The sequence below is a fragment of the Lithobates pipiens genome, unplaced genomic scaffold (genome assembly GCF_037356315.1).
Source record: "Lithobates pipiens isolate NorthernLeopardFrog02 unplaced genomic scaffold, aLitPip1_a1.2 Scaffold_23, whole genome shotgun sequence".
Lineage (NCBI taxonomy): Eukaryota > Metazoa > Chordata > Amphibia > Anura > Ranidae > Lithobates > Lithobates pipiens.
Window position 1 is genome coordinate 40,702,868 of NW_027507785.1, and position 13,334 is coordinate 40,716,201.

Below are 13,334 nucleotides of genomic sequence, written 5' to 3' on the forward strand. Positions count from 1 at the left end.
TTTTCAAGTCATCTCCTGGAGCCAATCTGGAACTCTGCTCAAGAACCCTGTGAAAAGGAGTTGGAGGGTGTGAAGCTCTGGTTAATCTCTCCCTCACTGGAATATGTTCTGCAGTACTGGAAGGAGGCACTCAATTACCCAAGGGACATTGAGTACTGATCTGACCTGGGGGATTTTATGACTGTTAGAGATCTGTTCTTTAGTGAAGAAACCAGTAATCATTCTAAGTGGAGACTGCTCCTATGGGGTCTCATACCTGGCTTGTTTGACTCAAGCCTTGAACTACTTGAAGACATGCAGCTATAGCGAAGAGTGTCCTCCGGCTTGTACATCGTTCCGAGTATCCCATACCACTTCCCTACACACACACACCCCCCCCCAAAAAAGAGAAAAATAATTATATATATACACACATATACATATATATATATATATATATATATATATATATATACATACATACACACACACATATACATATATACATATATATATTTATATATATATATACACATATATACACATACATACATATACACACACACACACACACACACACACAAACACCCCACTGATTCTTCTGTCAGTGTGCCTGAACTGAGGAGGAACCTAGGTCATCTGTGCTTGTGAACTATGATAACCAGTGGTCCCAATTAGAAGAACGCTATACAAAATTAAGTGAAATGATTTTTTACACTTTAAAAACTATGAACAAGTACAAGGTTTTCAAATGTTATATATACACATATTATATAAACCTATACGTACACAAGCACACACACACACCCAGAAAACTACCTATGTATATAAATGACCAAAATAGGAGGATAGAGTTGATTTAGTCTCACTTTAATAAAACATAGCACTAACAGCAGAGCAGTCGGTTCTATGCCCATTACAGGAGGTGTCCTGCAACATCACCATAATGAGCTCTCCCACTTGACATACAGAGTCGCTGGGTATCCATCACTCTATTATGTGGCGTCTGAATATTAAAAAGGCCATCCATCTCCTGGTTGCCCATCTGGAATGAACGCTATCTCCGGCTAGTAACATCTCTGACATGATTCTACATCTCATTCTAAAGAGAGCGCCACAAACTCAATTACAGAGTCGCTCGAAAGCAAGACCCAGACATTGGAAAGGAACATGCTGACTTTCTGTCTCAGTTAAACCAGTTATATATAAAGGCCCTTCACTGCTATATTTCCTATTTTTAGGACTACATGGCAGTCACGTGTCCCAATCCAAGTGGCAGCTGATAAGGGATGATATGGACCATTCTAAAATGCTGCAGGAGACAATGAGCAATCAAGTTGTAAACATCCCCTTATCTGCTGGAAAACGCAAGGCCACCGGCATTGTATTTATTTACAGTGAACAGCTGACAACAGACGTAAAGCAGAACTCTAGCTTCAAGTCTCCCCCCTACTCTCCCACCTTCCCTGAAGCTCCTTTTAAGTTTTTTGCCGATATCCTTGCAATAGCGCAGGGTTTCTCAACCAGGGTTCCTTCAGCAATTTCAGCCATTCAGATAAGTTCCCACTGACACCATTGATCTTTTTAGCTACCTGTAAGGGAAGAATTCATCCCAATGGCCACATGTGTAAGGAGCCTTCTTCCCACAGACCATCACACTAATGTATCATGAGCTATAGACATAATAATCTTTTATCAGGGATTCCTTGAGATCGGAAAGTTATTTTAAGGGTTCCTCTGTATTGAAAAGGTTGGGGAAGCCTGCAGTAGACTGTCCAGGATCATGATAGAAGGTTGCCTTGTAGCACACAAAGGACTAACTTAGTTTTTAATTCTCTCACAGATGTTCAGTAATGGTTTTGCAGACTGGAGAAAAGAGTTGATGTACTCACCAGTTGAACTCATTGTAGTCATTGTGAACTTCCCACCAGAAATAAAACCAGGTGAGGGTGAGGAAGAAGGTGAAGGTGAGGATCGCAAACCATAGCAGTTCCCACTGTTGGCACAAAGAGATGACAATGAGCATGAGTGAAATGGACGGAAACAAGCGGCTTACCCCTACAGCCAGCAAGGCCTGAACAGATCATACTTGACTGTGGATATTTGATTGTCTTTAAATCATAGGCAACACTTCCAAATGCTTGGCATCAAATTGATCAGAGGTCGTATGTCTTAGGCTCTCCATACAATCTTATAATAAAATCTCTGTACAATCAACATTACATTTACCAAAACTTTATGAGGACCTACCCAAACTATCTTGTATGTAATCGGGCAGGTCCTTGCACTAGGATACTTGTTATCAGGGGTTAAGTCCTGGGGAAAAAAGTGTGGGAACTCCGACCCAAGATCCACTCCCACACAAAAAAAAAACAAATGATACGCTCATATGCACGAACGCTTCAAAAGTGGTATTTTTCATCCAATTTTCGTATTGTGTGTATGAAGCTTAACTGTTAGTACATAAAAAAAGCAATCCTCAAACAAATACGGTAATTCTCTGAATAATCAGCATTCATTCAATTGTGCTTCCATGCAAATGTGAACATCATGTTCTGATCTTTTTGGGGAATTTTATTTTGTATATAGAGTGTTTATGTGGTGAGTTTACACTTTTCATTGAACAGAGTTTGGATAACACAGGGTTAAACGGAAAGGTCATAAATTAACTGCACATTATCTGGACAGAATGCTTGGGGAGATAGTGATGTGTTCCTGCTTAGGAGATGTATGTTAGCTTGGGGGGGCTGCAAACTCTGCAGGGGCTCCAACACACTCTCTGCTATTCCAAACCCTTCATATATTTCTACATAAACCTCCCTCCTTGCATTAAACTTTACCAGGTATTGTGCTCAGCTTACCACACCAAACTGATGTTCCTCGCTCAGCTCACCTCTCTCCCTGCATGTCCTCTGAGCAGAAAAGCTGAACTACCCGTCAGCTAGACCTAGACCTGATCTACCCATCAGCTAGCTGTGATTGACAGGTAGATTGAAGCGGAAGCTGTCATGGGGCCCCCTACTGGCAATGCCTGAATGGTCACTTACTATTTCGAGCTGTGTCGGCAGCTGCTGGTGTAGACCTGCCACACAGCTCGCATACTTCAAAGTCTTGCAGGACACGGCTGCTAATGGGAACTGAGTTCCTGTTGAAAAAGTACAGGAACTCCGTTCCCATGCGTTCCCGCAGGACTTGAACCCTGCTTGTCAGTCTCTATGAACCTAGACAAAGTGAGGGAAAATCCAAAAATGTACAGTTCACAGAAGAGAAACAGAAGGGAAATCAAATGGGGACGTGTATTCAAGGAACAAATGTCCAATTTCTCTCACTGCCTGCCCTATATCGTAGATGAGAATTTAAGGAAATCTACCAAACACATAAAAAAATATATAACTTGGATGGGTTTTAACCATCCTCCAAGTTATACAAAGCGTTAAAATAAGTTTTGGCTTTACATACACATTAAGCATGTAAAAATACCTGTAATAAAATAAATCCGATGCTAGCAACTCACATCAAATTAAACTAAGCATGCCACTTTGCAGAATCACTCTCCCATGTAGCTAGCTAGAAATCACATTTTGTCATTGGGTGCTCTGTGACCATTCACATTCTAAAATCAGTTTAGTCAAGGCACCCTTTAACCATTGCCGACCGGCAGCAGTACATATACTGCAGGAGGTCGGCTCTATTGCACAAAACGACGTACCTGCCAGCTGGTGGAGCCAATCGGCTAGTCCGGCGAAAGCGATGTCTGCCAGCCACCCACAATCGCTCCGCAGAGAGGCAGGATGGCAGTCTGCCAATGTAAACAAGACAGATCGCTGTCCTGTCAGGTATAAGCAGGAACACGGATCTCTGTTCAGTGAGTCCATTCCCCACACGATTAGAAAGTATCCCCTAGGGACACACTTAACTTTTTTTTTTTTATCACAATTGAGGCCCAAGAAGCACTAAGCGCCCGAGAAGAATGCGCCGTAACAGGGAAGGAGGCACCCGATCCCTGACAGAATAGCCCTCCATCCAGAGAAGGGTCGAAGAAAAAAAAAAAAAAAAAAAAGAAGACCAGGTAATGCTGAAGAACACCCAGGCTGACACTTGGGCCAAGATGTACCCGAGGGCACCATCCTTCTCATCCCTCTATCAGCAGTGTTGAAAACTGCAGCACCTGGCCCATCACAGCCAGGCGGTTAGTAACTAGCGACGCTAAAGCAGGATGGAAGAACGGTCCTTGGGACAGTAGGTTCTTCCTGAGAGGCAGTCGCCCAGGAATGTTGGCGACCAGCCGCACCTGGTCGGCGTACCCAGACCACCAGGACCCATCTGGAGCCACGAGAATGACCAGAATCCCCGCAGCCGGGATCCTGCCAAAAAGCTGCAGCACTGGCTACTGGTCATTTTCTATCTGCCAGTCAAAGCAGACTTAGTAGCGTTTAATGGAAAAACATATGTACAATGCTAAAACTAGCAAAAATAAAAATCATACTTTTTTTTAAAACTAATTAAGTTGAATGGGGGTACTACCTTCTGTATAGAAGCAACTGTAAATTAAAAAAAAAAAAAAAAAAAAAAAAAAAAAAACTATTGCTCTGTTCATTGGCTACCGCTGCCGTCAATCAACTCCAGTGGCACAAGGGTGTGGCCTGAGTCCTGCTGTCTGTGTCCATGGACGCAGCAGCGGAACTCGGGAGCGAGCCCGCACGGGTGCCCCCATGGAAATGGGCTTTCGGTGGGGGCACCCAATGAAGAGGAGGGACCTGGAGCGCCAGCGAGGCACCCCAGAAGGGGATTGGGGCTGCTCTGTGCAATACGATTGCACAAAGCAGGTAAGTATGTGTTATTTTAATTAAAAAATAAACCGAGGGTTTACAACCTTTACTTTTTCAGCACATCAGGGACAGGACGAAGACCAAATGCATTGCAGTAGAGAAGAGGGGGGTGGAAGGGTTAAAAAAATGATCCTCATTTGCCGATGTGATCTGTGTTATGCTCTGCAACTAAAGAATGGGTCATTCCTTTATTCATTAGCTCGTCTTTCCTCCACTCCCTCCGTTGTAAGAGGAAGGGATGGGCTCTCGGATATAAACACTACATTGTTTACATCTGTGCTCATTGGGATTGGTCTGCCTATGACCAATAACAGCAATCACAATGTACAAAAAGAGATAATAAAGCAGCTAAAAGATTTTTGAATATTCAACATTGCCCTCAAATCCAAAAAGGCCCGAAAAGACCCTCTTCCACTGGTATAGTGATTTTTTGGCCCAATCTTTTTTCTTTTCAGTTTGGGTTTGCTGAAATTTGAACCTGGGCAGATTTGCCCATCACTACTGAACAGGCTCTAAGACATTAAGGCTTCATTCACACTTGTGCGAGTTGTCATGCAACCCAGGTTTTCCAATGATAACCAATCATATATGCGTGACTTAAATTTGCAGCAACTTCAAAGTAGTTCATGCACTACTTTGGTCCGACCTTCGTGCAACTTGAGTACCATAGACTTTAATGTTTACGACTTTCATGCAATTTCTGAGGGTTAACATTGAAGTCTATGGCCCTCAAGTTGAATGAGAGTCATACCTGAATGTTATACAATGCAACTTGTGTGCAACTGTTGTCCATTATCACAAGTCAAAGCCAAAGTCGTATCCAAGTTGCACCCATCCAAAGTTGCAGCAAAGTTGTACGACTCCAAAGTTGTGCAGACTTCATAGAGCAAGCATGAATGGAGGCTAATGACCCGTATGCACGATCTGAAAATCAGATGAAAAAAAACGATTTTGAATCGACCGTACGATAAATCGGATCGTTAGTATAGAGCTTTCGAGAGCAGATCACGACAGTTCATCCGATTCGACAAACATATTTCTCGTATGATACCAGATTGTACGATTTTTGTTTAATCAGTACAGTTGTCAGAAAAAAATATAAATACACTACAACACATGCAGTGTTGCCAACTGTCAGTATTTTTACTGGCAGCCAGTAAAAAACAGGCAATTTTCTCCTGCCAGTAAAAAGAAAAGATATCACCAGCCGAGACCATACGAGTGCCTGCTGCAGTGTGTTCAGGCGGCTCTGGTGGAGGCAGTGCCTGAGCATGTCCTGTGATGTCATGGTGCAAGGGAGCCAAGCAGAGCGGCCAGAGCCTTGTGTGTGGGATGAGAGTAAGGCGGGCCAGGAGCGGGACCATCGGTGCTGTTTGGACTGGAGGGACCACCTGGCTTGAAGAGAGAGAGACTGTCACTGTGACTCTGGAGGGGATGTGTCATGTCGGTAATCTGTACTGCTGCAAACTGCTGTCAGTATCACTGTCAGAGTCAATTTCATGTGTTTGCTGCCCATTCTAATTTCTTGCCCTCCTGAGTCCTCCCCCTGAGCTACTTACAATATTGAAAATAAAAGAAATGTTTTTTGCCTTATTAGCTACCTTAAATCACATTGCCAATTACATATTGTTCTTGTTTGTAGCCTAAATAGAGAAATTTGAACTTAAAACTGTAATTTTGTAACTTTTGGAAATGCCAGTAAAAACGTGGCTGCGTCAGTAAATTTTGGGTGTCATGTCAGTAAATTTCAATCTGTCAGCTTGGCAACACTGAACACATGACATCACATCTGATTTTTTATTCTGTCGTACGAGAATATTCGTAACTTTAGTAACCTCTTTTTTTTCTAAATCTTTTTATTACATTTCTTAAACAAAATGAAACACTACAAGACACTTATATTGAACCAAAAATAGAATAAAAAAAATAAAAAAAAAAAAGTTTCAAAATCCGCTTTAACAATTATTAATTCAAAGGGGAATTCTTTCCCCGATGACCCCAAACATTTCTCATTTGGGAACATGCAAAGAGAAATACCCCCTAAATGGGACTTTGAAAGACCACCAACTCTGATGTTGTTAGAAAAAATTGCTTTTAATTTAATAAATGTAGATAAAAGATAATGTGATCATTGGTAAAAAGATATAGCGTCTAACAATGTATACATACATACAACAAAAACACAGAAAAAATATAAAAATATGTCGGGAACTTGTGACATTAAAAGTTGAAGTGTTGAAAGGGTACCGTATATACTCGAGTATAAGCCGAGATTTTCAGCCTCTTTTTTGAGGCTGAAAGTGCCCCCCTTGGCTTATACTCGAGTCATCGCTGTCTGCCCGCTCGATCAGCGTGTCGAGCAGACAGACAGCGGCCATTCTATAATTCAAAAGCCGCGCCTCCGGCTCCGCCTTCGCCTGTGATAGGCGGAACACTGAATTTCCCAGCAGCCTGTGTTCCGCCTATCACGGACATCGTATCATCCTCGTACTACGGACGAGGATGATACGATGTCCGTGATAGGCGGAACACAGGCTGCTGGGAAATTCAGTGTTCCGCCTATCACAGGCGAAGGCGGAGGCGCGGCTTTTGAATTTTACAATGGCCGCCGAGGCGCCGACGAAGAGGGCACCGGACGGAGGCAAGGCAAGGCACGGCACGGCACGGGACGGGACGGAGGCAAGGCAAGGCACGACACGGGACGGAGGCAAGGCACGGGACGGAGGCTCGGGACAAAGGCTCGGGACACAGGTAGGCTGGACACACACACACACACACACACACACACGGATGGATGGAGACACACACACACACAGGGATGGATGGATACACACACACACAGGGATGGATGGAGACACACACACACAGGGATGGATGGATGGAGACACACACACACAGGGATGGATGGATGGATGGATGGAGACACACACACACACAGGGATGGATGGATGGATGGACACACACACAGGGATGGATGGACGGACACACAGGGATGGACGGACACACAGGGATGGACGGACACACAGGGATGGACGGACACACAGGGATGGACGGACACACAGGGATGGACGGACACACACACAGGGATGGACAGGCATGTCTCACCCTCGGCTTATACACGAGTCAATAAGTTTGCCAGTTTTTTTGGGGGTAAATTGGGGGCCTCGGCTTATATTCGGGTCGGCCTATACTCGAGTATATACGGTAGATCATTTTCCGATTAGTAATCACCCGAGAGAGTGTTTTTATATCATATTTAGTCCATGCAATAGGCTCTGGGGTTTTAAAAAAATTAAGAGTAGGATTAAACCATACCAGGAGCACTTGGAGAAAAAGCACCCTTAGGATAGTGCTCACATCTAAGACCAACTTCCCAGGCTCAAAAAGTTATGAGCATTGAAGGAGTCAACTGATATGGTGACCTAAAGCCCCTAAATAACCTCCATTTTTGATATGCAACTAGAATGCAATGTTCTGTCGTACAATTTTCAGATCTTGGGTTACCCGCCATTAGACTTCATTGACACTAGGAGGTGCAAAAAAAAAAAGGGGTGCTCTTTTTTTTACAAGTTTCCACATATCAGGTTAAGGGCAGCTCATTCTTTTCAATGGGCAACCCCTACGTGTGAGGCATGTGGAAAAAAAATAAAATAAAAAGTGCCTGCACCTTTCCAAATAATTGTGCCAAACCAAAATGCATCGGTACTGCACTACCATGTCTTTTGGTAAGCATGAAAGCACACTCGTTTGCAAGATGTGTGGGGATGCAGTTAGGATTTAAAGGAACCACTGCATGTCTGCAAAAGGGCAGCACATTTTTGTGCGTTGTGGGATAGATCATGATTTTGAGCGCATTTCTGCAACGCACTGGTGTGAATGAAGCTTAAAGGGGGACCCCTTTGTAAATGAGCGAGTGTCCTGAGGAAGAAGATTTTTCCGCACCCCAAATGGGAGTGCTTTTTTGTAAAGTTGTAGTCTTACAAGAGTTTAGGAACATCAGAATTTTGTACTTAATTGAGATCCTGCGTGTCACACATTTCCAATGACTAAGCAGGCTGATTACTGGACTAGGTCACAAAATGGCTCCTGTGTATAGATAAAAGGAACATCTGGAAATAATCACGTCTTGAAAATCTAAGTTAAGAAGCTTATAAAAGGATGATAAATGGAGGGACCATTGCCTTGTGAACATGCATCTTGCCTGATAACAGAATGGGAATGGTTTCTGCAGCCTGGAATTAGCATTGTATTTCGATCCTACAATCGCCAGATATCCAGCTCATCGGAGCACAACTTCATTAAGACAAGGAATGAAGGTCGTCTTGTCAACATTCCCATCTCACATGTTTATCAGCGACCTTCCTCAAAGGTGTCTGGAGAATACATGAGCAGAGATATCACAGGGAAGATGAATGTCTAGAACAAAATGACCAGATACCACCAACTGCTATGTGTTAATCTGATTAGAGGAAAATTATATACTATAGAAAAAGAAAAGTAAAAAACTAAACCACAATGTGCACCAAATCAGCCAACACAACGTAGTGTCAGCTTACAACTTCCTACCGTTTGGTGGAAGTAATGTTCCAATTGATATGAGTCGATTGTTGCCCATTCTCAGGCCTTACACTGCGAACAATGCAGGGTCTGCTTATAATGATGGGGCCCCTGCCACTGTGAAAAAAAATCCTGCTATTAATAGGCAAAAAATGTACCTAAAGAAGAAAAAAAGTTATATTTATACCCAAGTCATGCCCCTTCTTTCAGCTGTGGAGCCTAGGCGACACTATTCCTCTTGAAATCCTGGGGAACATGGAGCAGATCAAATCTTACAAGATGAAGCTCTTGCAATGGACACTCCAGTCTTCCCATGCGATTTTGCCTGCTTTGCATTCCCCGGGAATCTGGTCAGAAAGACGGTGAAGTCCTGTCTAGTGATGTGGGAGACAGCTAAGGCAAGTAGGCGTCTTTTATAAAGGTACAATTTGCACCTATTAAAGTGGTTGTAAACCCTTACAAACCACTTTGACCTACAGGTAAGCCTAGATTAAGGCTTACCTGTAGGTCCAAGAAATATCTCCTAAACCTATACGGTTTAGGAGATATTTGCCGAAAGACAGGCACCGATGTCTACGGCGCAGGCGCACTGAGCGCGCCGCTGTCAACTGTGATATGCTGCGAGTGGCATGCGCACGGGAGTGACGTCATCACGGCTTCGTCGAATGACAGCGGCGGAGCTGCGAGACCCCACCGAGAAGATAGATGCGCTGGACTACAGGGGACACCTGTGTCAGGTAAGTGACACATAATGGACTACTATGCGATGCATAGTAGTCCATTATGCTTTACTTTTGCAGGGAATCAAAGAGGAAGTAAACTCCTCAGGGTTAACTTCCTCTTTAACAGCAGGTGATTTTTTAAGGGGCCTGCACATTAGAAGCCTTAACGTTTTACTGAATAAGGAATTAAGAGGGTTTGATTTACTAAAGGGAAATCCACTCTGCACTACAAGTGCACTGCACTTACAGCGACTGCACCCGCAAGTGCAGTCGCTGTAGATCTGAGAGGAAGCTCTGAAGTTAGGGGAAGCCCTGCTGATTTTATCATCCAATCATGTGCAAGCTAAAATGCTGTTTTTTTATTTTCCTTGCATGTCCCCCTCAGATTTAAAGTAACTGCACTTGTAGTGCAAAGTGGATTTTCCTTTCGCAAATAACCCCCATAGTCTATATATTGTGACAACGCAAGACCCTGCCACAGTGAAAATGTAGGAGATAATTACACAGGATTCGCATTAACCTCCCTGACAGTATTCCCAAGTGTGACTCGGGGTAAATTTTGAGTACCAAAAGAGGAAACCCTGAGTCACACTTGGGATTGCATCGCAGGATCCAGGTACAGCTAGCTTACTTACCTTGTCCCAAGGATCCTGCGATGTCTCCACGGAGTGTGTGGCGGCTGTGTCTCCGCTCGATTCATCAGAGCCTAGCTCTGTTCCCTGCGAGCGCTGCGACGCACGGGGACGGAGAACTGCGCCAAATTCAAAAAGTGAAACACACACATTACATAGAGCACACTGTAATCTTACAGATTACATTACTTTATCAAATTATTTCAACTCCCTTTTGTCCCTAGTGGTCTATCCAGTGCCCTGCATGCAGTTTTATATTATAAATACTGTTTTCTGCCTGGAAACTGGAGATTGTCCATAGCAACCAAAACTGTCCCTTTACATCAAAAGCGGTTTTTAGACCAGCTAGAAAACGGCGATAATTAGAATCAGAAGAATGCAGAATTGAGCGATAACGATTTGTGGGGAAATTCGTCATCAAAACACTGAAAGTAATGACAGCGACAATTCTGCAACTGAGCAAATTTCAGTGTTTTTGATTTGATTACATTATTGAATAATTTTTATTATATTGTTATAATTTACTATTTCAAACTTTATCATACTAGACTCTTGTTTGGACAGATTTAAATGTGTTATTCCCAAGAACTACAGGCCTACAATATAAAGCGTCAAATTTCTATGCAAAAAGAGTTGTACCGCTTTGAGCATCACAAATCTGAAATAATCAAGCCGCCAGGGAGGTTAAGGCCTAATGCAAGGTTCCAGACTATTGTTTGAGCAGAGAAAGCTATGAATTGGGGCCGGGTGCTTGAAGGTTCCAAAGTGTCTTGGGTGGGACAGAACCTTCAATTCTGTGTCTGGATTTTCCTCGATGCCCGCAACGTGCAGGGTCATTATATACTCAAGTCTGAGGATGGCTCAGGGCTCCCAGTTTAGAGACCTCTCCTATATTGGAGAGAGGGGGTCTCGTCCCAAGAGTCAGGAGAACCCCTATCCGAAGAACAGGAGTGGGCCGTGTAGCAGGGCACTGCGAATACAGGATGAGTGAGCTGAGGGAACCAGGAGAGCTGGGCAACAGAGAGGGACTGGTAAGAAGAGCTGAGGTGCTGCTGCTAAGGGAGCCAGGTGGATCTGCATTTTCCGTTTATTCATGTTGATATGGAAGAATCGCTGCGTGGGCAACAGATGTTTATGTGAACTTTTGGTTTTGTTCTGCCATGCCCTAAAATAAATTTTGAACTGGTGCTACTCATTGGAAAAAAGAAAACTCACCACATGAGCATAATCACCCCAATATGTATAACTAAAAACTAATTGATAATGGTATCAGTATAAATATATTAGTCACATGGAGAAAAAAAAAAAAAAAAAAAAACTCTCGATGCATAGTTTGTGATTTTAAAAGTACACACTTGGCAACCATTTTTGCAATTACGATCCCTTCAAATGCCCTCTTACAGTCCCATATAAATATATATGCACTATATTTGATCTTCTTGGAAAGATCGATAATAAAATCACACAGAAAGACTAAATAAATGTGAAAGAAAAAAAAAATCAAATCAGCTCAGGAAAATCCTGCTGGATACCCGTGGATGGTGGTGTGCCATAATATTTTTTCCTATCACAGGATGGCATCTCATTTAGTGCCCAGAAACAGGCCAACCAGCATCATCAAATGTTGTACTTCAAATTTGCTCAGTTCCCTCCATCCCTAGTCCAGCGGCTCACCTGGTTATTAGTATCTGCTCGTCAGTCGCGCCTACAGCCAGCCCTCCTGGCTATTTAAACTGCCTTGTTCATTCCTTTTGTATCTTCACTTGCTCAACATATCTGGAGTGTCTCTGCTGTGCTCCTGTGAAAGACTTTTCCTGGTTGATGTCCCTTCTGGTCCCTGCTCTTGTTCTTCTGCCTCTGACTACGCCAATTTCTGGTTTCCTGATTACTGGCTCGTCTAATTACACGTTTCCGGTCTCTGGCTTACGTTTTTGACTACGTTTAGTTATCTATACCATTTCTACTATTACATTAAAAGCTGTGTTTTTTTTTGTGCTCGTTTCAAACCTAGTTGGCAACCAAACCCAAAAGATGGCAGTCATTTCTAGGCCATGTAGCAGCAGATGGGGATGCTAGTGGTTTTGACCGAATTTGCTGTATGCCCAGATTAGGTCATTGACCTATAAAGGCCATGTGGTCATATTGGGGTTGATTTACTACAACTGGAGAATGCTAAATCTGGTGAAGCTGTGCATGGTAGCCAATCAGCTTTTAACTTCACCTTTTGCAATTAAGCTTGACAAAAAAATAAATAAAAGGAAGCCGATTGGTTTCTATGCAGAGCTGCACCAGATTTTGCACTCTCCAGTTTTAGTAAATCAACAATCGGATCAGTATTTTTTGAGAGAGGGAAATGGAGTAAATATTCTTTATCAGATACTCAACTCTCCGTTCTTTAACCACTTCCCGACCAGCGCACGACGATGTACGTCGACAGCATGGCACGGGCAGGCATATTGGCGTACATGTACGTCCAATATTCGTTGCCGCCGTGCCATCGGGAGCGCGCCGCCGGCGGCGCGCTCCCGCGCTGGTCGGGACCTCCGTGAGTCCGGTCGCGGGACCCGCGGACTCGATCGCCGCGGGCATCCCCGCGATCGTCTCACGGAGCGGCG

The 13,334-nt window shown here is 43.5% G+C and overlaps 1 protein-coding gene across 7 annotated transcripts in view; it reads right to left on the reverse strand.

Moving 5' to 3' along the window:
* Positions 1-13,334, reverse strand: part of GDPD5 (glycerophosphodiester phosphodiesterase domain containing 5) — a 333,808-nt gene that overhangs the window by 88,879 nt on the left and 231,595 nt on the right. For 6 of the 7 annotated variants that reach the window (XM_077451455.1, XM_077451453.1, XM_077451454.1 and 3 more), the window contains one exon: positions 1,872-1,975. The exons of the other annotated variant lie outside the window; for it this stretch is intronic. In XM_077451455.1, coding sequence (XP_077307581.1) covers positions 1,872-1,975 — 104 coding nt within the window. The remainder of the gene's footprint in view (positions 1-1,871; positions 1,976-13,334) is intronic. 7 annotated transcript variants of the gene reach the window in all.